Raw genomic sequence first — 26,172 nt, 5'->3', positions numbered from 1 at the left:
CCAGACATGGGAGGGGACCTCCCATGACAACTTCTGCCAGCTCCCCTAGACTAGTCTTCAGGGGGAGGGGACTAGGGGTGAAAACCTGACCTCAGTAAGTTCCCGGCTCTCAGCTCCAGCACGTGGCTGGCTGGGTCCCCCGTTTCCAGCCCCCACCACTCGCTCCCGGCTGCCCCCTGCTCCAGAGGAAGTGAAACAGGCTGTGCCCAGGCAGAACCGCCTGGCTGCACCTGGCATGAAGTCCCAAGCAGGCTGCCTGCACAGCCCTCTCGGCTGACCTCTGCACACCCTCCCCGGCGCTTTGCCAGGCCTTATTCATGCGCTGGCAGTGTTAGGACCGCTCGGGAGGGAGGCGGGCCCGCAGTGGCTTCCAGGCCCAGCGCCAGGCCCCAGCCTGCACCCCAGGCTGCACTCGCGTATCCAGGAACCACCTCTTTTTACAGCAGGAAGAGGGCAACCAGAGAGGGTGAGAGCGCCGCTCACGGTTACCCACAAGTTTCGGAACAAAGTTGGCAGCATGAGGAGTCTGGGTTCGAATCCTAGCACAGCTGGTCGGATCGCTAGCAGTTAAAACCTCAGGTAAGTTTCCCTATCACTCAGAGTTTCCCTGTAGGGAAATAACCCATCTCCCGTGACAAATCTCCCTTTCCATCCTCCTGGGACCTTTGCAGGCAAACTGCCAGGCGGATGGCAGTCGGGTTGGGAAGCATGAGTGGAGTCACTCCCGCCTTTTCTCCTGCACTCGCTCAGGGCCGGTGGGCATGGGGAGGCTTGGCACCCAGGCCAGGAGATGCTGGGTGGGTGTCCTGCGGTCCTCCCGCCTCCGACTAGGTAATGGGGGCCAGAGGTCGCCCTCCATCCCCGAACCATAAGGGTTGGAGGATCCCCCACGCGATTACTCCTTGCAGGCTCCTCTGTGCGCCCCGCAGCGCAGGCACCCACCACCCCGCAGCAGCCTGCGTTAGTTCTGTGGCCCAGGGGGAAGTGTGCGTGCGCGTCTCCACTGGCAACGGCGGTCGCCCGGCAACCCGCGCGCCCCAGGCCCGCCGCCCCCCCCTCCCCCCCACCACCCGGGAGCCCGGAGGGGGAGGGGGAGGGGCGCCCCGCGGTTCCGCGCAGTCCCTCCCTTCTGGGACCGGCAGCGCGAACCCGCACGGCCAACTCTAGACCCCGGCTGCCTCTCGCTGGAGCTGTGCGTGGGGGCTGGGGCACTTAGACGGTCCCGTGCTGGCATCCAGGGAGGCTGGAAAGCCAGACCTCGCGGAGACTCTGGCAAGCCCCTTCCCTCCGGGGATATCGAGGCAGCAAGGCCTCCTGGCCCTCTCCCGAGGCTGGGAGAGAGAGGAGGGCGAAGGTCGCAGATGTGAGCGCGTGGTGAGACAGAGGCAGAGAAGAGACTAGCAGGGTGCTGTGCCCGCGGGTGGGAAAGTCATGTCAGGGTGTGGAATCCAGAACGTCTGAGATGACGTTTAGCTGGGGGCTGGTCCCTCTGGGGCCGGCTGGGGGCAGAGGGCAGCCTGAGGACAAGATCACTCACAGAGTCTGGATGTGTTTAGGTTTTTTTCACCCCGTGGGGTGCCTGCATTTTAGAGAGACATCAACCTTTACTGCACGGGCCTGATTTGGTGTTTAGTCACCATTTGAAGCTGCACACTCCAACCCCAAAGTCACAGGATCCCACATCTCAAACCCCCAAACCCAAATCCAGGATTGTGGCTCATGAAAGTGGAGACACCCTGGTGGGTGGTGGTTTGGGCTACTGCAGAGATCAAATATGTCTCCTGGGCCAGCAACTAGGGTCAGTTCCCCAGAGCATCTTGGACAACCAGCTCTGGATTTCCCGAACATGGACTCATGCCATTTCCCCAAGGCCCCCAGTGAAGAAATGGGCTCCAGGCGGTGAGGGGCGCACAGGACGACTGACACCCAGCCCACCACCCTGCAATGGGGGCCTCCTTGGTGTTGACAATGACTTAGTAACAGGTCCACCCTTGGGATCCCCCTGCCTGGCCTCAGAGGGGTTTAGTGGGCTTTACCATTGTCCTGCTAAATGACCTTGAACAGGTGACATGACCTCCCTGGGCCTCAGTTTCCTCATTCTATAAAATGGGGACAAATATAAGGCTTTGTGGGGATTCGATGAGATGGTCAGGCACAGGCAGTGTTCAGGAGAGCCTGGGCTAGTCTTATCGCCTCTCTCCTTTCCTTGGCTCCCTTCTGGGTCCTCATTGCCTTCTTGTCTAGCTTGAATTCCCCTAGCTGTTTCCCCTTGGTGTTTTTCTCTTTTTTGCCACCTTCCCTTCCCCACAGTCTGACTTCTTTTCGTCTCCAGCTCTCCCTTCTTCATTATCAGTTTCATTTCTCTGTCCAGACATTTGGTGAAGCTCTGCGGAGTGTGTGCCAGGCCCTGCTGCCCCCAGCACCACCTTGCCAGGCTCTTCAGGTCCTGCCCTTGTATTGCCCAGGGGTTGGGGCTGGGGCGGGGGGTGGGGGGGCCGGGGAGGAGTGCTGACGTCAAGAGGCGTTTATCTGCCCCTCCCTGCCTAACGCAAATTTCATCCTCGTACTCTCTGAATCAATTTACTTTTATTGCCTCAGCTGCTCAAAAGCAATTTTTCAAGAACAAAAAGGTCAGCACGTCCAAGACTAATCAATTCTCCTAGAGCTCCTGCCACCACCGCCAGGGGAGCTGGGGACTGGCGGCCCCCGCCCTTCCCGCCAGCCCCCTCCCAGCCCCATCACTTTTATTGCTTCATGATGCCTGTCATTAGCGGTGTGTTTGAGACGCCCCACAGTGTTCTTACAACATAAAACCTGGCCCACTTGCGGGGGCGGGGGTGGGGGTGGGGGCTGATGGGAGGTGGCGGGCACATTTACGGCCACTCGCTGGCCCAGACAGTAACAGCTGAGCTGATGGATCGCCTGTAAGGGGAGCCAGGGCAGGAAGCATCCAGCCACTTGTTCAAAAGCTCGGCTCCAGAGGACACGCCAGAGGAGCCAGGGCCCTGGCTGCCTGCTCTCAACCCCCATCACTGTTGCCTTGGGCACCTGCCTGCTGTCACCCAGTCCAGGCCTTTCCTCTCGAGACCATCATGATCCCCACTGCAGCCCTGCCTGGGGACAGAATACTCCTTCCTGAGTATCTCCCAACCCTCAGCATCATGCCAGGCTCCACCCACTGTGAGACCCTGCCATTCCAGATGGGAAAACTAAGGCCCAATATCACAGAAGTAGATGCAGACTGGAAACAGGTCTGGGACCTGCCCAGGGGACACACACGAGCCTTGCCCAGTGGAAAACACATCTCCTGTTCCTGGCTTTGCCCTTCCACTCTCCCACTGTCCTGTCCCACACCATCCTAACATCTGACGCCCGTGGCAACAGCAGCTAAAATGCACCCAGGCTTCCAGGGGCAGACCTGCACTCAACACACTGCCCAGATGACCCCTTTTTGCCCACGACAACCTTTTTATGAGACACTCTTATGCCCATTTTTCAGATGAGGAAACTGAGGCAGAGGAAGACAAAATTTTATGCTTAAGACCGCACAGCTGGAAACATGCAGAAGGACCAGATCCCAACTATCTGTTTTTGTTTTCTCTTTTAAAAATGGCTTAGGATATGAAATATCCAGAATGGCAAATCTATGGGTGTGGAAGGCAGATTGATGGCTGCCAGGTGCTGTTAGAAGAGGCATGAGGAGGAACTGGTCAATGGGCATGGGTTTCCTGGGGTGATGAAAATGTTGAGGAACTAGATAGAAGGGATGGTTGCCCAACATAATGGATGTGCTAAATGCCACTTAACTGTACACTTTAACATGCTTGGTTTTGGGTCATGTAAGCTTCAATAATTTGGTTTTCTTTAAAGGCTTAGGTTTTTCTGCCACTTATTCAGCAAGAGGCTGCGTGGCCTGCCTCTGCTCTCCTGGGGGAAGTATGACAGCAGGAGAGACTCAGAGATGTCTTTCCTGCCCAGCAGGAGAGTCACCTCTCCCAGAGAGCCCTCCTGGCTGACCTCACCTCAGACGGCTCCTCCCAACTGCCATGGCCTCTGTCCCTCTCTCATGTGATCCTACCCTGTGGCTCTGCCCTGTGGCTCCTGGCTCTGTTTATACCACACAGAGTGTGTCTGTGCCTGGCTCCCTGTCAGATAGGACCCATGCACAAACATTTCCAACATCCCTTGAGCTCCTGGAGGCTCCCTTAACCCCTGGTCCTTCCTTGACTTGAGCCCATTCTCTTGTCCCTCAGCCCCAGGTCTCAGAACCTTTGGCCTTTTCTCAGGACTTCAGAGGTCATCTGGTTGACCCACAAGCCTGCTACCCAGCACCCTCTCCAGGCTAGCTTGCATGGCACAATGACAGAGAGTTCATGACTCCCTTCACAGGACATCTGAAAGTCCTTTCTAGGGTTAAATTGCCCACCCTGCCCAGGGAAGAACAAGCCATGTCTCCTCTCTCCAGGAGAGACAGGCACACCTGTGAAGGTTGCTCCCAGCCCACACTGCAGTGGTCTCTGAATGTCCCTAATGTGGGCTCCTCCCAATTGTGAGCCCCTCCCAGCCTGGCAAATCTTTCTTCTCTGCTCTCCAACGCAGCGCCCATCTGGAGCCCAAACCTTTGAAGGCCCTCTGCTGGGCAGGGCAGTCCAGCCACTTGAGAAGGTGACAGTGAGCTAGGTCTCTCTTCTGATGTCCAAGTTTTGTCCTACAGGCCTTGGGGAGCCTCACCCAGGATGAGAAGGGGTCTCAGGGCAGAAATAAAGCCTGGGATGCCTGAGCCCTGGTGGTGTGTTCCTGGAGTCAGCAGATGCTTATTCAGCCCCTGCCATGAAACTGGCCAGGCAACTGAACAGGGCCTTGCGGTGGGCAAGTGCCCCTTTTCCCAGTCAGATCCTGTGGGGAAGGCTGAGTGGGACAAAGCTAGTGAACACTCAGAAGAGAGCAAATACCAATGTCTTTAAGCGTATTTGTTTCTTTAACAAAGAGAATGACTCCCTTCTGTGAGCCTACTCACAGTGTTGAATGCCAACTCACTGTTTACCTGTTTCCCTGTTTCCCTGGACCAACCAGCCAAGGAAGGGTTAGTCCTGGAGGTGCCACGTTGCAGGTAGAGGCCCTGGGGGGCAGCATCACAGGAAGTTAGGGTTCCGGAGCTTCCCACAAAGTGGCAGGTCTTAGTGTCCATGTGGGCACCATACTGGCCCTGTCCGTCTCACCACCAGTGCACCTGGCTTCCAGGTCTCAAAATTCAATCTGCTTCTCTGTTCCGGCTACTGGGCCCCTGCCAAGTCCTTCTGAATGGGCAGCAACTGCCGAACATTCTAAGAAATGCCTCCCGGGGTTTTCTTGGGAGCCTGGGTGAGGCAGGAAGTCCCCTGGGCCAAGGGGACAGTGGTAGCAGGTGGCACCCGAGCTCTGGGTAGGGGCCATCTCCTGGGGGTGCAGGCTAGTGAACTGGAGGCAGGAGTGTGAGGCCCAGTCCTGGGGCTCCTGCCAGTGGCCGGCACCTACCCCTGAACCAAGGGTTCCCCACCTGCTCTATTTACAGACCTTGAGCTCTGGAAAGCTCAAGGTCTGGCGTTCCCAGGGCCACAGAGCTCCGCTGGCCAGGGGCTGGGACTGACTCACTCCCCATGGCAGCATGTGGCCAACCAAGAGTTGTTATCTGATGGTCTGTTATTAGTTTCCGTTCAGATGAATCTGTATCAACTCTATGCAGCTGAGTCCTACTGGCTGGGCTCAAGGAGAAGGAGAAAATTATAATAACTGAAAAAAATTGGTATTTTGACAAGTAAGTACCTATTTTTGAATCTAGCCAGTCCAGTCGCTGCTATCTCCAGGTGACTGATGCAAGATAATGTCCTTTCGTGGCTCTAAGAAGATTTCCCTTGATTGTCTCACTGGTTGCCTCCAGGTCCCCTCTCTCTTCCTCTGCTCCTTTCTTCCCAGCCCCCACCACTCTTTCATGCCTCTAAACTCAAGGGTCACACTGTCACCTGAACACACCAATCACAATGGCATCATTATAGTTCCCAAGCTACCAAAAAAAAGGTGAGCGTGTTGTAGGGGGTTGGGGGCGCGGTGAGGATGGTGGGGTCCAGGAATTTCGCCGCACCCAGGAGAGCAGTACAATCAGCTATTGTTGTGTCAGAAGTTTCCCGGTGATAAGAAGGGAGTTTAGAAATGCCGCTTTCTGAGTGGGTTGCAAAACAGAATAGAAAGTTCAAGGCTGAGAGATAGCTGGGAACAGGGAGTAGCCCCTCCAGGAAGCCCCCAGGCCTCAGACAGGCCTCAGGCTGACCAGCCCCTTGACAACAGGAAGGGGGGCCTAGTTCAATCACCCCCTTCCGTCTCCCGCACCCCACCCCACCCCCGTCCCCTGAGGGACCAGGACATCAGAAAGCTTGGGTTTTGTCGAAATTCTCTAAAGCAGCTTTGGACCATTGAGGGCCTGCCTGGTGCCAGGCACCTGTTGTATTTACCTCAATTATCTCATTTCTCAGGGCTTCTCAGGTGGCACTGGTTGTGAAGAACCCACCTGCCAATGCAGGAAACCTAAGAATTACGGGTTCGATCCCTGGGTCGGGAAGATCTCCTGGAGGAGGAAATGGCAACCCATTCCAGTATTCTTGACTGAAGAATCCCAAGGACAGAGGAGCCTGGCAGGCCACAGTCCATGGGGTCACACAGAGTCGGACAGGACTTGGCACATCTCATCCCTCACACCCATGTTGTGTGGAAGGTGGCAGCTCTCTCCTACTTGGATGGGCAGGCAGCCGAGGCACACAGATTGGGATCTGAACCCCACTCCACTGCCTCTCGTTTATCCCGAAAGCCTGTTCCTTCAGATTGTGGGGAGGACCAACTCCTCCTCAAGTGTCCTAGGTCATACCCAATTCGTGCAGTCTCTCCCTCGGGACTTTGTCTAAGGGTATCCGTGGGGTTCAGGCCAGGTTAGAGGGGGGCCATGCTGCCTTCCTGTTCATTACTTCCTGGTGAGAGCCACCCCTCCCCCATTCTGGGAGCTGATTTTGGCCAGTCTTTCCCTGGGACACCTGTCCTTGAGTTGTCATCCTCCCATTGGCATTAGCAACCTTGAGGGCAGAAGGTGAGGGCACGAGGAATTGCAGTGATCCAGCGCTGGTCACTAGCAGCTGTGTGACCTCAGGCAGGTCGATGAACCTCTTTGTGCCTCAGTTTCCTAATTGAAGAAATGCGGATAATAATAGCCCTACCCTGTATGGCTACTAGGAGGAATAACAGAAGGTGCCTGGACGATCCCTGTTTCATCTGGGGGCTGCCAAAGCATTCACTTCAGCCGAAGCCTGTCACTGTATAGACTAACTGTGGCCTGGAACTTCAGGGCCTTCCTTATTCTGAATCTTGTGCTCTTGCCATCACATCGTGCCAGGCTCTTGACTCTCCCCTGGCATGCACAAATCTCCCTCTGGAAGTGGGAAGCAGCTGGGTCCCCGGATGACTGCCACAGTGTGGGAGCCCTCCACCGTGCGTAGAGAGGTTGAAGAGCGGCAGAGAAAGCACTTCCAATCAAGCGTTGTGACATCATACCTCAGCTCTATGGTGTGAAATGTAATAAACAGAAGCTTCATTTAAAAGGAAATTGGGGGAATTCCCTGGCAGGCCAGGGGTTAGTATTCAGCCTTTCACTGTCAAGGGCACAGGTTCAATCCTTGGTCAGGGAACTAAGATCCTGAAAGCCACAAGGTGCAGCCAAAAAAATTTTTGAAAAAAATAAAATAAAATGGAATTGGGAGGCCAGAGGGGGAGCTCTCATAGTCTACCATTCAGCATCAGTTGCAGACCCAACAGGAAGAGAATACCTCACATTTCTATCAAGAAGGCTACTACTTTTCTATCCAGCAAGAAAAGGAAGAATTTCTCTTGGCCTGGCAACAACCCAGCCATTGAGAGATTGCCACAACTCAGCCAATGAAAAGCCACAACACTTCCAACTCCTAGTTTCCTCCAATGAGCTCTTTTGGTTATAACAGCCCCTCCCAATCCCCCTTCCCCTCTATAAAAGAAAGTGCCCCTGCTTTGTTCTCCTGACTTGCCTGTGGTTTGCCATGGATAACATGTCCCAAATTGCAATTCTTTGCTGTTCCCAAAGAAACCCGTTTTGCTGCTAAAATTCCTGGGTATTTTATTAAGTCAATACTAGCCTCCTAAATTTAGGACCCCAGCACCCCTCCCCCAGCATGGTAGCTCCTGACCAGCAACCCTGTCACCCCCCGTGTCACTGAGTCCATCCGCCAGGTTGGAGGCCTGGGCCCAGCTTCTCTGGCCCTCCCCCAGGGATATAAGACCTTCCTGAGGAGGTGCTCCTCTCTGACAACCTCATCCTTCTGTGGAGCTCCAGGAACCCCCATTCCCCTGCCACCGCCTCCCCTAGCCTGGTAAGGCCAAACCACCACCGTCCAAATGCTTTGACAGCCCTGTCCCTCAGGTGAAATCAAAGCCTGTGAAAGATACAAATCCTGTGAGACTGTGGGAAGCCTGTGCTAGTTGCCCGGCCCTGGGTTGCAGCCAGCAGAGGCTGATCTGTGCTGTAGATGGTCTCTGCTTCCTGGGACCCTCACTCCCTCACCCAGAGCAGGGCGCACAGGGGCCCAGGCACCAGTGCTGCCTTGGAGTAGGAGACCCGAACATCCCAGCGGTCCGCCCCAACCAATGGGGCTGAGCACCAGTCTGCAGAAACCCCAAACTGTGGTTAGGTTCAGGTGGCCTTCCCATCTTGGAGACAGCCATCCCCTTTGCCCCTCTGTGTTCACACTCCCCACCCCCACCCCATTCCCTCTGGGCTGGCCCCAGTCAGTCCAAGTGCCTTTAGCATGTTGCACAACTCTCTGGGCCTCTGCCTACTCATCTGTGAAGTGGTCCAGGACCTGTCTGTCTGCAGGATGCCGTGAGGGCTGGACAAACAGTAGACAGACAGCTGGGCCCACAAGGCAGTGCCCTGGACTTTGCCGTGGGGCAGGCATTGAGACCTTTGAGACCTTGGTGGGGGAAGCCCAGAAATGGTGTCATGGGTAGCAGGGGCTTGCACAGGGCAGCAGAACTGAGGACACGGGAACAAACCACTCAGTCTCTCCTGTAGCTGTGCTCTCCACGTGAGGTGAGGCAGACCCTAATGACATGGCCACAGTCTGAGGGCCTCTAACAGGCCAGGCACATGTGACATGATCTGTATGACCTCATGCTTTTCATTTAGTTTGAAACAAGTGTGGGAGTTGGGTATTGTTACTGTTCACATTCTATAGGTGAGCAGAATGAAGCTCAGAGAAGCTGAGCAATTTGCCTAAAGTCACACAGCGAGAGATACTGGATTGGAACCAAAGTTCTCTCAGTGCACAGAGGATTCCAGAGAGCAGCGAGAATGTTCTCAGACTCCACCCTGTGCACCCCTCAGCGACCTGCTGGGCCGGCCTCTACGTCTGGGATCTAATCTTATCTCTCCATCAGCACTTGTCACGGCCTCTTTTATGGTCTGTGTACTCTGACATGTGTCCATATTGGTAGAGACGTGCCTTCATTCTGGCAATATTTGCTGAGCGTCAGGGAGGGGCACTTGTTTATTAATTTATTATCTTCAAAGACCACGAGGCTGCTGTTGGCCAGGCTCCATGCTGAATGTGGGGGCCTCGGGGCCATGCCAGTGACCCACTGCTGAGGGCGAGGTCCCAGTAGGAAGTCCAAGGCCTGGAGGGTGGAGGTGAAGGAGCCAGCTCTGGGAAGTAGAACCAATGTCCTGGTTGCTGGCACTCAAGTTCAGAGAGCTCATGTGATGTGCCCACATTCCTACAGCTGGATGCAAGAATGTGGATCCCACCCACTCTTTTACTCAAAGTCCAAATTAGGGGAGACTCATGTTGCCTAGAAATGGGTTGGGTCTGGGAGCCCCCCCAGAAGCTGGCCTTAGAGCCAAAGCTGGTACCCCTGGAAACCCAGTCTCTCTTTGCTCTCCTTTTCATGGGGACCAGGGCCTGAAGATCTGGGGTGCTGTGGAGTCACAGAGATTGAGAGAAGTGGCCCCTGCTGTTGGGGGCATGTGGGACAGTTGGGCTGAGCCTTGATGCCCAGGCTGGGAGGAGGTGAGAGCAGTTCAATGCCCCCTTGCATCGCCTGGTCCAGCTTTGGCTTCCCAGGCATGCTCTGATCCAAGAGCCCTGCATCAGTGGCCCCAGAGAAGCGGGAGGGAAGGTAGGCAGGACAGATTTGGCAGGCCTGGCCTGGGGGCCGCCAAGGACTCACTAGGGGCTGGTTCTTGTCTAATAAGGGTGAAGCATCATGTGGTCACACCAGCTTAGCATTTTGGAAAGTCAGCAAGTCTGTGGATTTACGATCTAAGCTTGCAGATGTAGAGAGGTTCTACTTCTGTGGTTTCCAGGATAGAAAAGCAGGGGTGGGGTGAGAAGAAAAGAGCCCCAGGGAGTCCTGGGTGCCAGATACCCTCTCCCAGTACCTCCCTAGGGAGAAGGGTGGGTACTTCCATGTAGCCTCAAAGGTCAGCGTGGGTGGGAGGAGGAGGGAGGGGCAGTGAGGGAGCACCAGGCTTTAGTGGGGAGCAGCCCCCTTAGAGGGCAGGGGTGGGGCATCCACTCTGAGGTGCCAAGGGACCTTCAAACAGATAGTGTTAGTCACTCAGTCGTGTCTGACTCTTTGTGACCCCATGGACGGTAGCCCACCACACTCCTCCTACCATGGAATTCTCCAGGCAAAAATACTAGAGTGGGTTGCCATTTCCTTCTCCAGGGGATCTTCAAGAGGGAGGGGACTCAGGGCGTGGAGGGGAAGTGCGGTTCTCCCACACTGCAGGCAGACTTTACCCCCCTGAGCCACTAGGGAAGCCCCTCAGACAAACAGATAGGGCTTCCCCCATCTCCCTGCACAGCTGAGAGGGTCCAGACCCCTTGGTTTTAAGTCCCCACGTGATTTTCATATCTGGTCAGGGTGAGGACCCTGCAGAATGACATGACCACCTCCTGGTACCCAGGATGCAGGATCCCTTAAAGGCAGGTGTGCGTGCCTCGGTTCCCGGATGGCTGGAAGAGGTGACGTCGGGTAGTCGAGCCACTTTATGGGAGGGATGCAGGATGCAGGCATCTTCCAAAGTGCAGAAGCTGCACCCTCCATCACAGCCCCCCGGCCCCCAGTTTCAGACTCATCACTCTGGGCCCTTGTGCCATCAGTGGAGCTTGTCACGCTCCCTGAACATTCTCTATGTGATTTTTGTGACGATCACCTTTCAGGCTGACCTAGGTCTCTTTCTTCCTGGCCCCACACTATGGACACGGCGGACCTGACAGTGTCCTACGAGGGCGGGGGCCAGTGGCCCCCTGAAGCAGCCCTATGAGTGGGGAACAAGCAGGCAGGAGGAGGAAAGGGGTGCAGGGTGCTGTGAAGGGCCCACCCCCTGGTTCCGAATCTGCCCGTGGCTCTTCCCTGTGGGTTCAGGCAAGCAGTTCCCCTCCCTCAGCCTTTTTCTCCCTGAAAACCCATCCTCTACCTGGACCAGGGTTCTGGTATACAACAGATGCTCAACGCATGGTCGCTGCTATTCTCCCCGGGAGGGGGGCACTAAGAGCTCCGTTTATGGGGGGCTGTGCTGGGTCTTCGTTTTGGTGCACGGGCTCCTCTAGTTGTGGCTCATGAGCTAACAAGTTGCAGGGTATGGACTTACTTGCTCCATGGCATGTGGGATCTAGTTCCTCAACCAGGGGTCGAACCCACATCCTCTGCATTGGAAGGCAGATAAAGAGCCCCATTTTGCAGCTGAGTTGTTAACCTGGGGAGACTAGGACAGAGCCTGAAGCTCACTCTCCTCCACTCCCCACTGCACTGCTTGAGCGAAGGCCTGGGCTGCACCCTCCAGTGGGGGAGAGGCAGGGCCTCTGTTATTTCAGAATCAACTCCCTGTAGGCCCGCCCTTCCCCATTTCTGCCCCCTGAAGAGAAGCTCCCACTTGGCCTCGCTTCCCCTTTTTTTAAGGGACCGCCTTCCTTGCCTCAAGGGACACTCAGACACTAGCAGCTGCTCCTTCCATCCCAGAGCTGCCCCATTCGGCCCCCACCTCCTCCTCTACCTTAGAACCAAGCCCAAGGGTACATCTGACTCAGGCCATTCTACTCTGTGGGCTCCCAGCTGGGCAGGCAGGACAATCTGCGTTTCTCACCAGCCTGCAAGGGGTGGAGCTCCAGGAGCTGGCTCCTGGGTGCATCTCCTGGCAGCCTGGATCTGGGTGACCTTGGCTCCTCCCTGCTGGGCGCTGGGGTCCCAGTGAAAGGGGTGAGGCAAGGTGAGGCCGGTAAGCCCCTAGAGGGGTTGACGACTTGCCTCCTCTGGCCGGGTATCACACACCAACATCCTGCCCCCAGACAGAGGCCCAGAAGGGGGAGGCATCGTGCTCAGGGTCATGCAGCAATGCCAGCTCACACGTCCTATCCATCATTCCCTGGGTGGGCGTGAGGGAAAAACCAGCGACAACAGGAGCAACTCAGTTCAGAGTCAGGTAAACTGAGACTCAAGGTGCCCACTTGAGTGCTCAGATGTCCCCTCCCTTGGAGAAGGATGGCCCCAAGCCCTTGGCCAGAGACTGTCCAAGCACAGGGAAAAGAGAATCAGAAAAGCCTGGGCACCAGTCCTGGCTCTGCCATCTACTGGCTGGGTGACCTTGGACCAATTACTTAACCTCTCTGTTTTCTCCTCTAGGCAATAGGGTAAACCCAGCACTGCCCCCATCTGGCTGCGGTGAGTATTGAGTGCTATAGTGGATGGAAAGGGCCCTGCAGGGTCTGTGTCCCAAACACCTGCCTCCCTGGTATTCATTGGCCTCCTGCTCAGGCCTGCCTAGTCCGCATAGAGGTCCCATGGCTCCTGGCCAAAGAGCAGCTTCTTCTGACAGGTAGTGAGTTTTCCATCATGGGGGATATTCCAGATGACAAGACATGGCTGGGAGGATGGAGCCTCTGTCTGGAGTGGTACTGGATGAACTAACCCCTTCTCTTCCTGGGCCTCCCCAATGTGGCCTGCTCCCAGCCAGGCAGACAGTCAGCGGTGACCCACCCCTCCCAGGGGCTTCTCCTGCAGACAGTCTTAGAGGGAAAGAGGGGCCTGGAAAGAGAGATCTGTTTACCCTAAATACAGAATAAAGAGCCAGCGATGCTGCTGTTCAGGTCCAAGAGCTGTGCAACCTGCCGGGACAGGCCATCCATCTGTCTGTCAGGGACAGGGCCAGGAGCCAGGGGAGGGTGGGGGCTGGGCTGCCGGATGGCAGAGCCCAGGAGGGATCTCAACTCCCAAGCTGATGAAGGCCGAAGCGAGCCATTAACTCACACAGGGGGCCCTGATGAATTTTGATTTCCAGAGAAAATGGGCCCTGGGAGCTTGTGAATCCCATGACAAGGGACCCACCAGGCAGATAGATATTGCCAAGCAGGCCGGGCTCTGGGGTCGTGGCACGGAGCCCCTCTGGCCCTGGGGTGAGGGCTTTGTCTGAGGTAAGAATAGGCAGCTCTCAGTGGTGGGTTAGGACCTTGCTGGGGAGATCAGGTCTGCATTACTGAGAGGTCCGGGTGCCCCCACCAGGGAAACCCAGGTACCCAGGGAGCCCTTCTGAGGCCCGAGGTTGCCTTTTCTTGGCTTTTGGAGGAGGGTAGGGGACATGGGGTACTTGTTCAGATTTTGTTGAGACCATCAGCTGGACGCAAAGACGGGGGAGCTGAGGAGCTGAGGGTGAAGGCGCTGGAATGAGGGGCCGGCCAGGTGCCCTAGCCTCAAGATGGCGCTCGGGGCTGGTGCCTGGGAGTGACGGGCCGGGGCCACGTGGGTGGGGGCACTCGGAGGACGCTGGAGCCAGGCGCCTGCCCTGCCAAAGGTCAGGTCCTGCCCGCGCTGCCCTGGGTGGGCAGCTGTGGAGGGGGGGATTTCATCTCCGTCTTCGGGCCCTTGGGAGCTCACTGTGTGTCCTCTTCTGGCGCATGTTTCAGCGGGAGTGATTCCTTAGTAAAGCTGCCAGCTCGCATGGTGCCCTTTTAATTAGATTTCCCCAAATTCCCTCTGTCACCGGGTTATTAATATTTATCTGGAGCACACCTGATGTGATTAGATCAGTGGGCCCGGGAGGGCTGGAGGGGGCTGCCCCTCTTCTCCCTTCCCTCCTGCTCTTCTCTCTCCCTCATTCTACCCCAGCCCCCTGCCCTAGTGCCCCCTCCACTCCCTAAGTCCCCTCCCTCTTGAACCTCCAGCTATTGTCCGGTCCTGTATGCCCCTCTCCCTTGGTGCCTCTCCCATCCCCAGCACGGGCAGGAACCCATCCACACGGTGGCCCCTGAGGTGTGTGCCAGGCGTAGGGCAGGACTCCCACTCAGAGAAAAGGTCCACTGGGTGTGAAATCAAAAGCCTTTTTGCAGAAAATGGGATGGATCTGAGCGATGTTGGCCCTCTTCCTGGGGAAATGGGAATTAGCGCTGAGGATTATTTTTGAGGATTCGGGGGGCCCCACTGTGCCCACACTTGCCACCTTCTGACCAGACCCCAGTGGGGCCCCAGGCTCAGGGACCCTCGCTCCCCAGGCCTCTTATGGGCAGGGCAGGGATGGGAGCATCCGACAGCTTCCCTCCCTCCTGGAAGACCAGTTCCTGGTGAGGAGCCTTCGGTTTGCATAGACACCACTGTGTTGCTGAATCCCTCAGCCAGGTCTGTGTCTGAGATCCAGCAGGACAGCTGAGAACAGGAGTGGGGAGCCCATGCAGCCCACCTCCAGCCTCGTGCAACCTACCTGGTGCCCTCGGGCCTAGGGGGCAGGGTATGCCCAGCAGGCCTCCACCCAAACTTTGGAACTTGCTTTCTGGAAAGGAAAACCCACTAGGGAGCTCAGTTCCGTCCAGGCTGTGGCAGTCTCTTAGGTGCCCAACCTTAGCCGGGGCAGGAGCCAAAGGAGTTGTACCCATCAACTGGTGGGACATTTTCTGGTGGGGTGTCCCCTCTAATAGAAGCCACATTCTGTGGGCTCAGCACCTCATTCTACAAGCAGACCATGGTGTTCTGGGTCAGTTTCAGGCTTGTGATGGAAGTCGAGGTCTGTGCAAGGATCCAGAAGACCAGGCTGGTTTGGAGAACCATTTCAGACCCTGGGGGCCTCGCCCTATTTTGGGGACCTGGTAAGCTCTTTGGGGCTGGCCTAGTGACTGCACTCTGGTCCAGTGGGTTGAGGGGCAGTGGTCTTTTTGGTAAGACCCCTTACCTCCAGCATCCTTCAACCACTGCATGGGGGAGGGTGCAGATGCAGAGGGCTGCGGAGGGGTTGGGAGAAGCTGCAGGCCAGAAATCAGGGGGTAGGGGACCAAATCCCAGCCTTGCTGTGCTGTCCCACCTGCCAGCTCTTGAAGAAACACCTGTGAGGGCAGTGCCTCTTCCTACATGAACTAGCCTGAGTCAAGTTCCTGGATCTCACCCTCCTGAACCACTCCCCCACTCCCCATCACCAACAGCTCTGAAGTGTGCATTCCAGGAAACATGGGTAAGAGCTGAGCTCTTTATCTCACCCCACTTCAAAGCCAGTGGTTCACCTCCCCTGGAAATGCCCTCACCCCCACGTCCCTGAGCACCGGACACCTCCCACCCCCTCCTTGCCACTGCCTTAGGCTGCTGACTCTGAGCCCTGAAAGTTCACTGCTATTTATCAGCACAGCTCAGGCAGTCATGTGGCCCCATGGAGCAGTAAGACCAAGAATGGGGGCGGGGAACTCCCATCTAAATTAATCATTTGACAGAACCGGGGGATTTATCAGAAAGCCCAAAGGATGCTCGGGCTTTGGAGAAAGGCAGAATGTTCCTGGAAATAGAACGGACCCTGCCATTTGGGTAGATGGGTGGGATTCCCCCAGAGGACATCTGCCCAGAGGTCTGAGGGTCCCAGGGATGTTCTTCTAAAATTTCTAAAGTTTTCCAAAAGGGACAGGAGGTGGGCATAACAGAGGGCAGGGCCTGGATACCTGACCAGGCCCTGGGAGGACTGTCATCACAGAGTAATGCCGTCCACTTCTCACCCCCTCCCCCCACCGTGCACACGCTTCGTTGGTTATTTGTCCCAGCTGGTTGCCTTAAGTACACTTGGATTTCCTTTACAGAAGGACACTAAGACCCCACAGAAAGCAGGCTCCCGGCTGAGCTTATTTGAAAAGCCAGAATGCTCCATTCATTCACAGTCCCTATACTTATGCACCTTGGACAGAGTGAGGAACCCTGCAAGTGAGGGGCTTCTCCCATGAAGGGCGAGTCCACACCAAGAGTCCTGGAGGGCAGAGGGGATGGGACATCAAGAGGTTGGTGACTTAAGAGTGAGCTCCTGGCTTCCCTTGTGGCTCAGCCGCTAAAGAATCTGCCTGCAATGCGAGAGACCTGGGTTTGATCCCTCGGTTGGGAAGATCCCGTGGAGAAGGGAAAGGCTACCCACTCCAGTATTCTGGTCTGGAGAATTCCATGGACGGTTTAGTCCACGGGGTCACAAAGAGTCGGACACAACTGAGCAACTTTCACTTTCACTTTCCCGATGCCCAGCCCTTCGGCACTGCCTCCTGTGACCACAGGTGGCTCTGCCCAGCTCTTCTCACCAGAAAAGTGGAGAGTAGCTAGTTGGCATTCTTGTCACTAAGTCATAAACTCTTGATAACATTTACTATCCTTCAGTCTTTATTTTAGACAGGGTCCCGTCCTCTACCCTTTGAGGTCTGTTTAGTCTTTTGTTGTGTGCCTCTCAGAATCTTCTACCCATCCCCCTGTAGCTGGTGTCCAGCCAGGCATTGGCCATAGTTCTCCAGTGAACTGATCTGAAGCTCTATCTTATTCCAGAAGGCTTCCTGGTCCTTGTCCATTGCTGTAGTCTACTCTTAGGCTTTAAAGTTCCCAGACTGTTGTGCTCACTCACCATAAACTTGTGGCCACTAGGACCCTCAGTGTCTTTTTCTATTGTGCTTACTCATGGCCAGGAATCAATGAACTCAGTGAACTTTATGTCTGGTCCCTGGTGAAGGTTTCCCACTTTGTTGAACTGCACATGTCTCCTGTTGGTTGAGAGGAGTTTGAACCTGCTTCTTCCTCCTGAGGGGCTGCTATACCCAGCCTATGGCACTATCCCATTGTTGCACCATCTTAATTTCAGCACCCAAAGGTCCATTTAGAAAACCATTAAGCCATTCTCTCTAATAAGTCAAAATATAAAGTGCTTTCTTTTGTTCAGTGTCAAATTGCTGATGAAAGAGCTTGTGGCATTTGACCTATCACGGCAGATATATTATCATATTCAGAGAATAATGGCATATTTTCAAACCACTTTGTCTAAATCACATGGACATGCCCCAGGAGCCCAGAGATCTGGCTGCTCTCCTGAGATGCAGAGAGGGGAGAGCCTCACCTGTGAGGGAGGGATAGACTGAGGATGAGGGATGACCTTAGGGGTGTCCTATGGCCAGCATCTGAATGTGGTCCATGCGGCCACTGGCAGGTGTCCTCCAGTCTGCCGAGGGCATGACAGTGGCTGGGTGGGACCCTCCCCGATGGCTGTGAGGAGGTGGGGGGTGGTAATGAGGACACATTTACTTCAATGGTGAGATCACTCGTGCTCCCTGATAACTTGCAGAGATGACTGGGACCCTGATCTCACTGTAATTTTTCTTCCAAGGGTCTCCCAGGCTTGTCAAGCCCTGGTGCTCCAGGTTTCTGCTGAGTGGTGGGAAGGAGCCTGCAGCCAGCCTCCTGTGGGTTCTATTCTAAAAGCCAGTGCTCCTTCACATGGAACTCTGCTCAATGTTATGTGCCGGCCTGGATGGGAGGGGAGTTTGGGAGAGAATGGACACATGTATGTGTAGAGCTGAGTCCCTTCACTGTTCACCTGAAACCATCACAACATTGTTAGTTGGCTCTACCCCAATACAAAATGTTTTGGTGTTAATAGCCAGTGATTTAACTGAACCGGGGAGCAGGGGGCTGGGCTGAGACCTCCTGGCTGTGTGTGCATGTGTGTATGTGTGTGTATGGCGGTGGTGGCTTCTCAGCACAGGGACAGGATGGGGATAGAGATGCAGTGTGCCTGAGCATTAGGGCCCCAACTAAAGGAAAGAGCCAGACCTCATGGACTCTCTGGGTTTGGACAGAGGGTGTCTTAGTGGCAACGTTAGGCCAAGATCAGACACGTTTTGTGTGGGATTGTTCCCACCCTTGCCATGACACGTCCTCAGGTGGGTGCTGGGGGTAAGGAGAGACATCAAAAATAACTGAGACTGAACTGGGTTGATTGGGCTCATAATGGAATTCAACTTGACTGAAAGAAAATCATGTCAGTGACATTTCTGAGTCTCTGAAGCCAAAGGCCACTCTGACCTGGGGAGTTCAGGGTTTACCCTGGGGGCCCCAAAGGTGTGAACATTGAGTGGCTTCTCCTAGGGCTGGCAAGGCAGTTATGCTCCTGGAGGGTTTGAAGTGTACATACCGCTGCCCCAGAAACCTGTGACCCAGTGTGTTCGGCCTCGGGTCCGTGGAGCGGGTCCTGGGACAATGGTACCAGTCTCCCTGGTAGGGTTCGCTGAACACTTGCTGAACGGATGCATGGAGGGTTGATGGGATTGGAGGGTGCACAGGATGGTGTCTCTGAAGCGAATGGACCTCAAGAGAATTTCTGCCGCTAGCAGCAATGTAAAGACTGCCAGTCATGCAGACTGCCCATCCGTGCTGCAACAGACAGGTTGCTCCCAGGCACATTCGAAATCCTCAGGACCACAGGACAGCAGAGGCTGGGCCATTCTAGAGGCTGCCCTGAAGAGTCTGGCTCTTGGGTGGCACATCTCTGTGGCCATGACTATATGGCTGTTATTTCAGGGAGACTTAGAGCAGAACCAACACCTGATGGAGCTCCTGCTTGGAGCAGACCCAGGGTATCAGTGGCCAGACAGATTTGAAAGGCCATGGCCCAAGGCGGGCGGTGGGCGTGGGGAACATAATGGGCCTCTTGCATGGCTGCTCTGTGGGTTTGGGACCATCCCTTTCTGAGGACAAACTGACCTACAGCCATGCCCTGGAGGGTGGTGATGGTTGGACTGTCAGTGCCCCTGAACTCCAAGCGCCCTCTTTGTCTGCACTCGGCCATCAGCTGTGACTTCAGCTCCCAGGTTAGAATGGGACATGCAGGAGAAGTGGCACCTCCCATCCCCCAAAGGACAGGTAAAGGTTTCTCTAAGTGGAGCCACCAGCCATGCACGGCAGCTGAAGCATCACTTGGGCCTGCTGCCCCTCCTGGCTGTGTGGTCAGCCAGCCTCAGGCAGGGGTATGTCTGCAGAGAAGAGGTGATGAAGCTCTCTGTGGTCTCAGCCAAGGCCAGGTGGGTGGAGGGTGAGACAGACCCTGAAGACACGAGACCCTTGGTGCCAACGTTCAGATGGTAGCACATAAGCCCTCCTCCCCTCTCAGGCAAGACAGAAAGGCACATAGAAAACCAAAGAAAACATTTGCAAGCCCTTAGGCACTATGTTGGGGCCCAGAGCCTGCAACCCACCAGCATGCTCCAGAACCAGATGGGCCCCTGCCCCCTCGCTTACCTCCTTGTAATCCTTGGGGCATGTTCCCTGCAGTAGGGCTCCAGGGCATGGAGATCAGAGAAGCCCCATGCCTGAATCCCACCCTTAACAAGGTCAAATTCATCTTCTTTGCCTCCGCAAAAAGTTTACAAATGCAAGACTCTGGCTTTTCCTGAAACTGGAGGCCTAGCAGCTAAATCTCAATAAAACGCTGTGTGTTTCCAGGTCCTGCGGCCGGTCTCAGGGCCCCCAGTTACTGGGGTTCATGGGCACTTGCCCACTAACTCTCCATCAGGGAGGCAAATAGCTCCTCCGCTCTAGCAGGCCAAGTGCCTGTCCCCTTCAGATGCTTGATGGACCCCTGGGCCGCCGGCCAGGTTCCCCAGAGCAGGGCCTGCCACTGGCCAGCCCTCTGGCCCTCCTTATTCTTCCATGGGGGCCCTCTTCACCCAGCCACATTTGGACCTAACAAACCTTGTCAGACCTCTTAGAGGAGCCACAGAGCATATGTTTGTTGTCAGTATGATTTTATTTACTTTGCAGTGGGATCCACGAGAGCCGGAAGCACTGTGGGGGCTGGGGCCCCAGTGGTCAAAGTGGCCAGTCCTGAGCCTGGGGCAACAGGCGATCATATTTAAAAAACAAAATAAAATACAGAGAACGAATTGCTTGCCACAGACATCAGTGATCTCCTGGTAATGGTGGAAATTTCTTTAAACTTTCCCTAAGACAACGGAAACCCTGCCCTCTGACTAACCCAAGGTGCTACAGAGAAGATGACCAAGTGACTTGATCTCTCAACTGGAAACGTACTTTCCTACCTAGAAATTGAGCGCAACGTGTTTAACGGCCAGATGCCTGCAGCCTGTCTGCACACCCGCCCTGCCCCCCAGAGGCCCAGGGACATCCCTCTCCAGTCTCTACAGCCTGACTCAGGGGGCCACAGCCCCCTCCCTGCTCCCAGGCTCGAGTGGGTTTCACAGCCCCAGGGGAGGACCCTGAGGCCTGGACCACGTCCTGATTCAGAGCCAGGCATGCTGCACACAAACACGTCTCTCGGGGTCACCAAGGTCATGGCTCATGGTGAGTCTTCCCTGTGGCAGGAGTGAGGTGGCATGGGGTGAATTACACAGAAGAGGCACAGAGGAGTCCCCCTAGCTGGGGACGCACAGTCAGGCGGACGTGTGGAAGGGAGGGGGTTTGCTGACTCCTGAAGCAGGGTGAGCTCTCAGATTGGGAGCACGCCACCTCTCAGCCAAGGCTGCAAGGCCAAGGTCAGTGGTCTCTTCCCTGAGTGGCAGGTGAGGTCCCCAGGACTGGGAAACCATCTTCATGACACCTTCACCTGGAGAGTCCCCACACTAGTCCTGTGAGGTGGGCTAAGCCAGAGGCAGTGTTCCCATTCTACAGATGAGGGAACCGAGGCTCAGAGTGGGGAGGTCACGCACCTGGAAAGGGTCAGAGGCAGGACGGGAACCAGGTTCCTGACCCCTAGGTAAGTGTCTTCCTTCTACACAGCACTGCTCACCATCTGTAGCAGAGCCCTGTCCTTAGGCTTCACAACTGTGGTGGCAGGTCCCTCTTCTGAGCCAGGGATGGCCGGGGACAGAATGCTTTCACTCAAAGGGAAGGCCTTGCAGCCCAGCTTAGAAATCCAAGGCTAATCAGATCCTGGGCCATCTGGTTCCCCAGGATCTCCAGGGGAAGCGCCCAGGCTCAGGCCAGACCCACAGGCTCCCTCCCCTTGCTGTGGGTTCATGGCACAGCTCCCAGGCCGGCCACACCCCTGCACGTGTGTGTGGGATTTCCCGGGGACACTCCGCCTCCTTCCTCTGAGGCAGGGCAGCCTCTAGGGGCCTCTGCTGGGCAGACAAACTGGAAGAGGCTTCCTTCCCTCGGCAGGGTGAACCCAGGTCCTCCTGCTACCACTCGGTCTCCCTCCACAGGGGAGGAGAGGCTAAACAGGAGATGGAGGCTTCCGCAGGGCCACGGCACAGCCCTGAGCAGGTTCCCACCCCACTTTGCAGCTGCTGCTTCCCAGCTATTTCTACCAAACAAGACTCAGATGAGAGAGCTCAGAGGGACCTCACAAAACACCAGGGAGAGCCACAGAGGCCCCCCCACCCCGACTACCATTCACAGATTTTGCCCCGTTTCCTAATCAAAGGTCAGAGCTGGGGGACCTCTGCCAGCCACTTCTGCCCTCATTTCAGGACCAGCATCTTCATCCTAGCTGTTTGCCCCCAGCAGGCTTTGACAGAAAACTCAAAGGTCCTGGATTCATAAACCTCCATCGTGCCTGACACTGTCCTGTCCGATCAAGACAACACAGTGCTGCTTGCTAATAGCGTCCAGCCCAAGGCTGCCAATGGAACTGCCCTTCTAGACTGCAGACCCTCCTCCTCAGCAGAGGTGGACTGGGCTGGAGGCGGGTCCTCCCCAGCCTGCCCATCCCTCCCTCTCTAATTGGCTCAAGAACACCGATTCCCTTGATTTGTGAGTTCCAAGTCTTTCCCTGCTGGGACTTAAGTCAGAACCTTCTGGAATAGCACACTGTTCCCCTCTGCACTTAATCAGACCCCAATCCCACTGTTTCCCCAGCTTGTGCATCTCCCACCTTCCCTGGGCTCAGCTTCATCCTGCCATTGTCTCCCCTTCCTTGGGAGGGTGAACCCCACACTGGGCTGGTGAGTCTGTGCCCCTCTGCCCTTTCCTCGCCAGCACGTGTACATCAAAGTTGCCCTCTCTTCCCAGAGGCCCCGACGACATCAGGTAACGTCAGCACAGACATTAGCAGTGGGGAAACTTGTAAGTATGCGTGCACACGCACACCAGCCAATAATATTAAGTGTCATTTTAAAAAAATGGGTTAAATAAGCAGCATCGCGGAAGATGGCCGTGCCGGGCTGATTATCCCGTATTTGCACGTTCTGGTGGTGGAAAGGCTAGAAGTCTAATGACTGAATTATCACCCTAATGCCTTTTGCTGGCTGGGAATAATCCTGGGGCAACAGCTGCCGCAGGGTTTTTGGCTGGTTTCCTCTAATTGCATCCAGATTAAGGGAGCCATATAAGGGCGGGCTTTCTCCATCCCTCCGGAGCAATGGGACCTCACAGAGCCCATACACCCAGGTCTTCGGCTTTTTGAGGTCCTGGCTGCTCCACGAAGCCCAGACCACACTGGGGCCCGGCCCAGCACACAGAGTGTGAGGTGGGAGCAGTAAAGGCGGGGGTGGCACTTGGTACAAGGTTTTGGGGAGCTGTGAGGGTGAGGGGCTGTGGGAGCCGGGAGGTTCAGAATGAGTGCTTTCCACCCAGGACCCTCAAAGTGAGGGAACACAGGATCCCTTTCCCTCCACCCCACACAGCAGCCCAAAGGCACAAGGTATCAGAAAATGTGCAGATGCACTCTGGCTACAGAGGAAGGGAGGGGAGCACTCTTTCCCTGCTTAGGCATCTCCATTCCCTTCAGTAGAAAGTCATGCCCCTGGTAAAAGGCGAGTTCCAAAACAGTGTTATCTAGACCAGGATTCTGTGGCGGTAATGGTAGACTCCCAATTCCAGCTCCCTACCAGCCGCCTGGTTCCTCACCCCTCCCTGAGTCCCCAGCCCCTAGGCATTGACTTCTCTTACTGCAGAGGAGGGTCCATTTCCCCACCCTTAGATGCTGAGTCTGGCCAGGTGACTGGCTTTGGCCAATGGGATGGTAAGCAGGGGTAGCATCTGTCAAGGCTTGGGAAGGTGCCTACACACTTCTGATTCTGCACCTTTGCCTTGGCCGGGACTGGCTTGTGGGAAGGATGCAAGAGGCATGGAGCAGAGCCACATCTGACCTCTACACACCTCTACATGTGTGAGCACCCTGTTGGAACTTAATAGTCCAACCCAGACCAGAACCACCCAGCCAGAGCTGCTGCCCCACAGACTTGCGGGCTAGCTAAGTGCATGCTATTTGAGGCCGCCATGTTTGGGGGCTATTTGTTATGCAGCATTACTGTGGCAATGGGTAATTGATACGCCTGTTCATGGAGATGTGGTCTCTAGAGGAGGGTCAACATACTGCCTGGTAACTCAAGTCACCTCCATAACGGATCAGGAGCCATCCTCTGGATGGAAAGGCAATCCTCTTTTCCCAGAAGCTGAGCAGATGAGAAGTCTATGCAGCCTGGACCCTGCTGCTGGACTATAATGGTTGGTACTCCAAGATCTGGGCACTGATGGGGCTCCAGGACAGTCTCCCCAAAAGGCTCTTGGACCGAGGTGTCAGGAACCTGGAAGTCCCAGTGTCAGTCTTCTGCCCACTGGAGGACATGGACTCATAGAGAAGCTGAGACGGGAAGAGGCTGATAACTTCCTCTTTCCTGTTGATAAACAACTTTTTAAAGTGGCGCCATCCAGCAGCGTCCACTCTAAGTGAGAAAAGCTAGGGGCAGGAAGAAGCCTTGGTTGGGCTGTGTCTCTGTGATGACTCTAGCACTTCAAGGATTTTTCTCCCCAGAAGGATGTTCAGGAGGATTCTAGGAACGATTCCAGGCTCCTTGTTCCTGTCAGTTCAAGAGGGCAGCTTTCTGTGTCCTTGTCTGTCCTCCTCTAAACCCCAGAAGGAGCAACTGGGGAGGCTCTGGGAGCAGGGAGAGTGTGCTGGGAAGACCTGGTTCCCACACAGAAAGCAGGGTTGCCCTGAGTGACGGCTATTGTACTGTGGTTGCTCCCGCATCTGACCACCAGAGACGCTGACTTACAGAAGACTGGCGGTTACGGCAGAACGCAGACCCCGCAGGGAAGTGGGAGTGTTTCTGGCACTTTCAGCTGCCTTTGTCTTGTTGGTCAGTTCACATGTGCCCCTTCCCTCAAACATTACAGATTCCCTTCAGAGAATTTTGTGTGCACACACACACATACACACCTCGACCCATCCAACCCCAAGTTGGTCACAGTATTTGGTGAAAATGGCCTTCAACATTGCCAAATGTAGACGATTCTTCAACTAAGGGAGAAGAATCCGACACTTCAACAGCCCGTGCTCAGGCTCATGGGCAGCAGATTCCTTCACATACCAAGATGGTCGGGTGTTGAAACAGACAGTATGAAAGCCCCCAGCCTCCTGCTCTTACACCTCTCTACCCTGAAATCAGTGGGGCCTTTTTTTTTTTGGCAGATGTCTTCACATCAGCTTTGCAGCTGTGGCTGGAGAAGCTGTGGAATCTGTTTGATTTATTCAAAGAATGAAGTCTGATGAGGGGGTGTGCCCAGCTTACAAAGATGTCTCTGGGCCTGGATGGGACCCCCTTGTTCTGGGCTTCCCAGTGTTGTCTCTCTCCTTCTGTCTCTGTTTCTGCCTTTCCCAGTGCCTGGCAATAATACCCTTTGGTGGCTGATGAAACTGGAAGAACTCCTGGGTTGTGTTGAGATCCATCAAAGGTGGGCAACATGAGAACCCAGCAAGCCTGCGTCTCCAGGTAGGGTGGTCATACATCCTGGTCCCGCTGTTTGGGGAGCCAACTTTTCTCTGGGCAGCTGGTGGGTTTTACTTCTGGCACTTCCGGACTCCAATTTTGTCCTTAATATAAGTTTCCCTTCATGTTGCTCAAGGGCATTTTCCTTCCATTTCTACCATCCTGTCCCCTCCACACCCATCCCCACCCCCTCCCCCATGCTTGGGACCTGGCAGAGGTCCCCTCACCCCTTGTCCAGCGCAGGGAGCCCAACCTATCTGCGGAAACTGAAGCCTTCTCGGGGCGTCTTTGGGCCCTTCCTGCCTTCTCTGGGGGGCTTGGGGGAAGGCATCTCCACGGTGCCCCCGTACGGGCAGCTTTCCGACCCTGGGTGCTGGCCCGTGCACTCCACGGCAGGCATGTAACCGCTGTCCCACATGCCAGTCCCACACAGCTTGCACAAGTCGTGCAGGCTACAGGGGATCCGTGGCAAGAGGCGAAACTGGTACAGCAAACTCCTCGCCTGCAAACAGAGAGGACAGGGGTAATGAGGGACAGTGGGCAGCTAGTGATCCAAGAGCAACAATAGCCAGCACCCGAGGTTGCTCCTTGTGCCAGGTCAGGGCCAGGGCTCCGCCTGCCTCATCCCTTTTGACATCCTGATCCAGCTGAAGGCAGGGGCTATAAAGTTTCACAAGCCGCGCTCCCATCCGGCTTGACCCAAGGACGGCTCCCCCAACAGTCATATGGAAGGTGAACAGGGCAGCCAAAAGTGGAATAGGGCCCACCCTGGCCCTCCCTGGCTCAGCCTGGCCCCATGGCTCCACCTCTCTGCCCTGAAGGACTTCTTCAAGCCCTCTTCCTGCCCACTCCACCCCTGACCCCAGGCCCTCCTCGCTGCCCCTGGAAAACACCAGAAAGCTTTAAGAAGTGGTGTCTCCAGCAGAAGCCTGGGAAGTAGGGAGGTGGCAAAAGCCCCATTTATCCCACTAACCTTGGATGAAAGTTTGGCCACCTCCCCTCCCTAAGCCTCCTGCTTAGTTTTCCCAGCTCTGGGCTATGAGTGAGGTACCTCACAGTGGAGGACCTGTCTGTCAAAATGGGTAATCTGTTCCTTCCATGAGGAGAGGGGCCTCTTTTGTCAGCC

The 26,172-nt window shown here is 55.5% G+C and overlaps 1 protein-coding gene and 1 long non-coding RNA gene across 6 annotated transcripts in view; one reads left to right on the top strand and one right to left on the bottom strand.

Moving 5' to 3' along the window:
• Positions 1 to 251: 251 nt before the first annotated feature.
• On the top strand, positions 252 to 17,885 carry LOC113877731. 2 transcript variants are annotated; one of them, XR_003506799.1, is made up of 5 exons: positions 252 to 579; positions 12,733 to 12,771; positions 15,076 to 15,182; positions 15,402 to 15,541; positions 17,702 to 17,885. It is a non-coding gene; the product is annotated as an uncharacterized LOC113877731 (long non-coding RNA). The 2 variants fall into 2 exon arrangements; XR_003506798.1 differs by lacking the exon at positions 17,702 to 17,885 and having other exon boundaries at positions 253 to 579; positions 15,402 to 16,428.
• A 2,215-nt stretch (positions 17,886 to 20,100) lies between these two features.
• TBC1D16 (TBC1 domain family member 16) overlaps positions 20,101 to 26,172 on the bottom strand; it is an 88,895-nt gene continuing 82,823 nt past the window's right edge. For 2 of the 4 annotated variants that reach the window (XM_027518137.1, XM_027518138.1), the window contains exon 12: positions 20,101 to 25,548. In XM_027518137.1, the coding sequence (XP_027373938.1) occupies positions 25,300 to 25,548 (249 nt within the window). In that variant the 3' untranslated portion in view covers positions 20,101 to 25,299. The remainder of the gene's footprint in view (positions 25,549 to 26,172) is intronic. The other 2 variants (XM_027518139.1, XM_027518140.1) reach the window with 2 other exon arrangements.

This window comes from Bos indicus x Bos taurus, chromosome 19, assembly GCF_003369695.1.
Source record: "Bos indicus x Bos taurus breed Angus x Brahman F1 hybrid chromosome 19, Bos_hybrid_MaternalHap_v2.0, whole genome shotgun sequence".
Classification (NCBI taxonomy): Eukaryota; Metazoa; Chordata; class Mammalia; order Artiodactyla; family Bovidae; genus Bos; species Bos indicus x Bos taurus.
The sequence above is the reverse complement of the archived record's forward strand: the minus strand, read 5'-3'. Positions and strand labels throughout refer to the sequence as shown.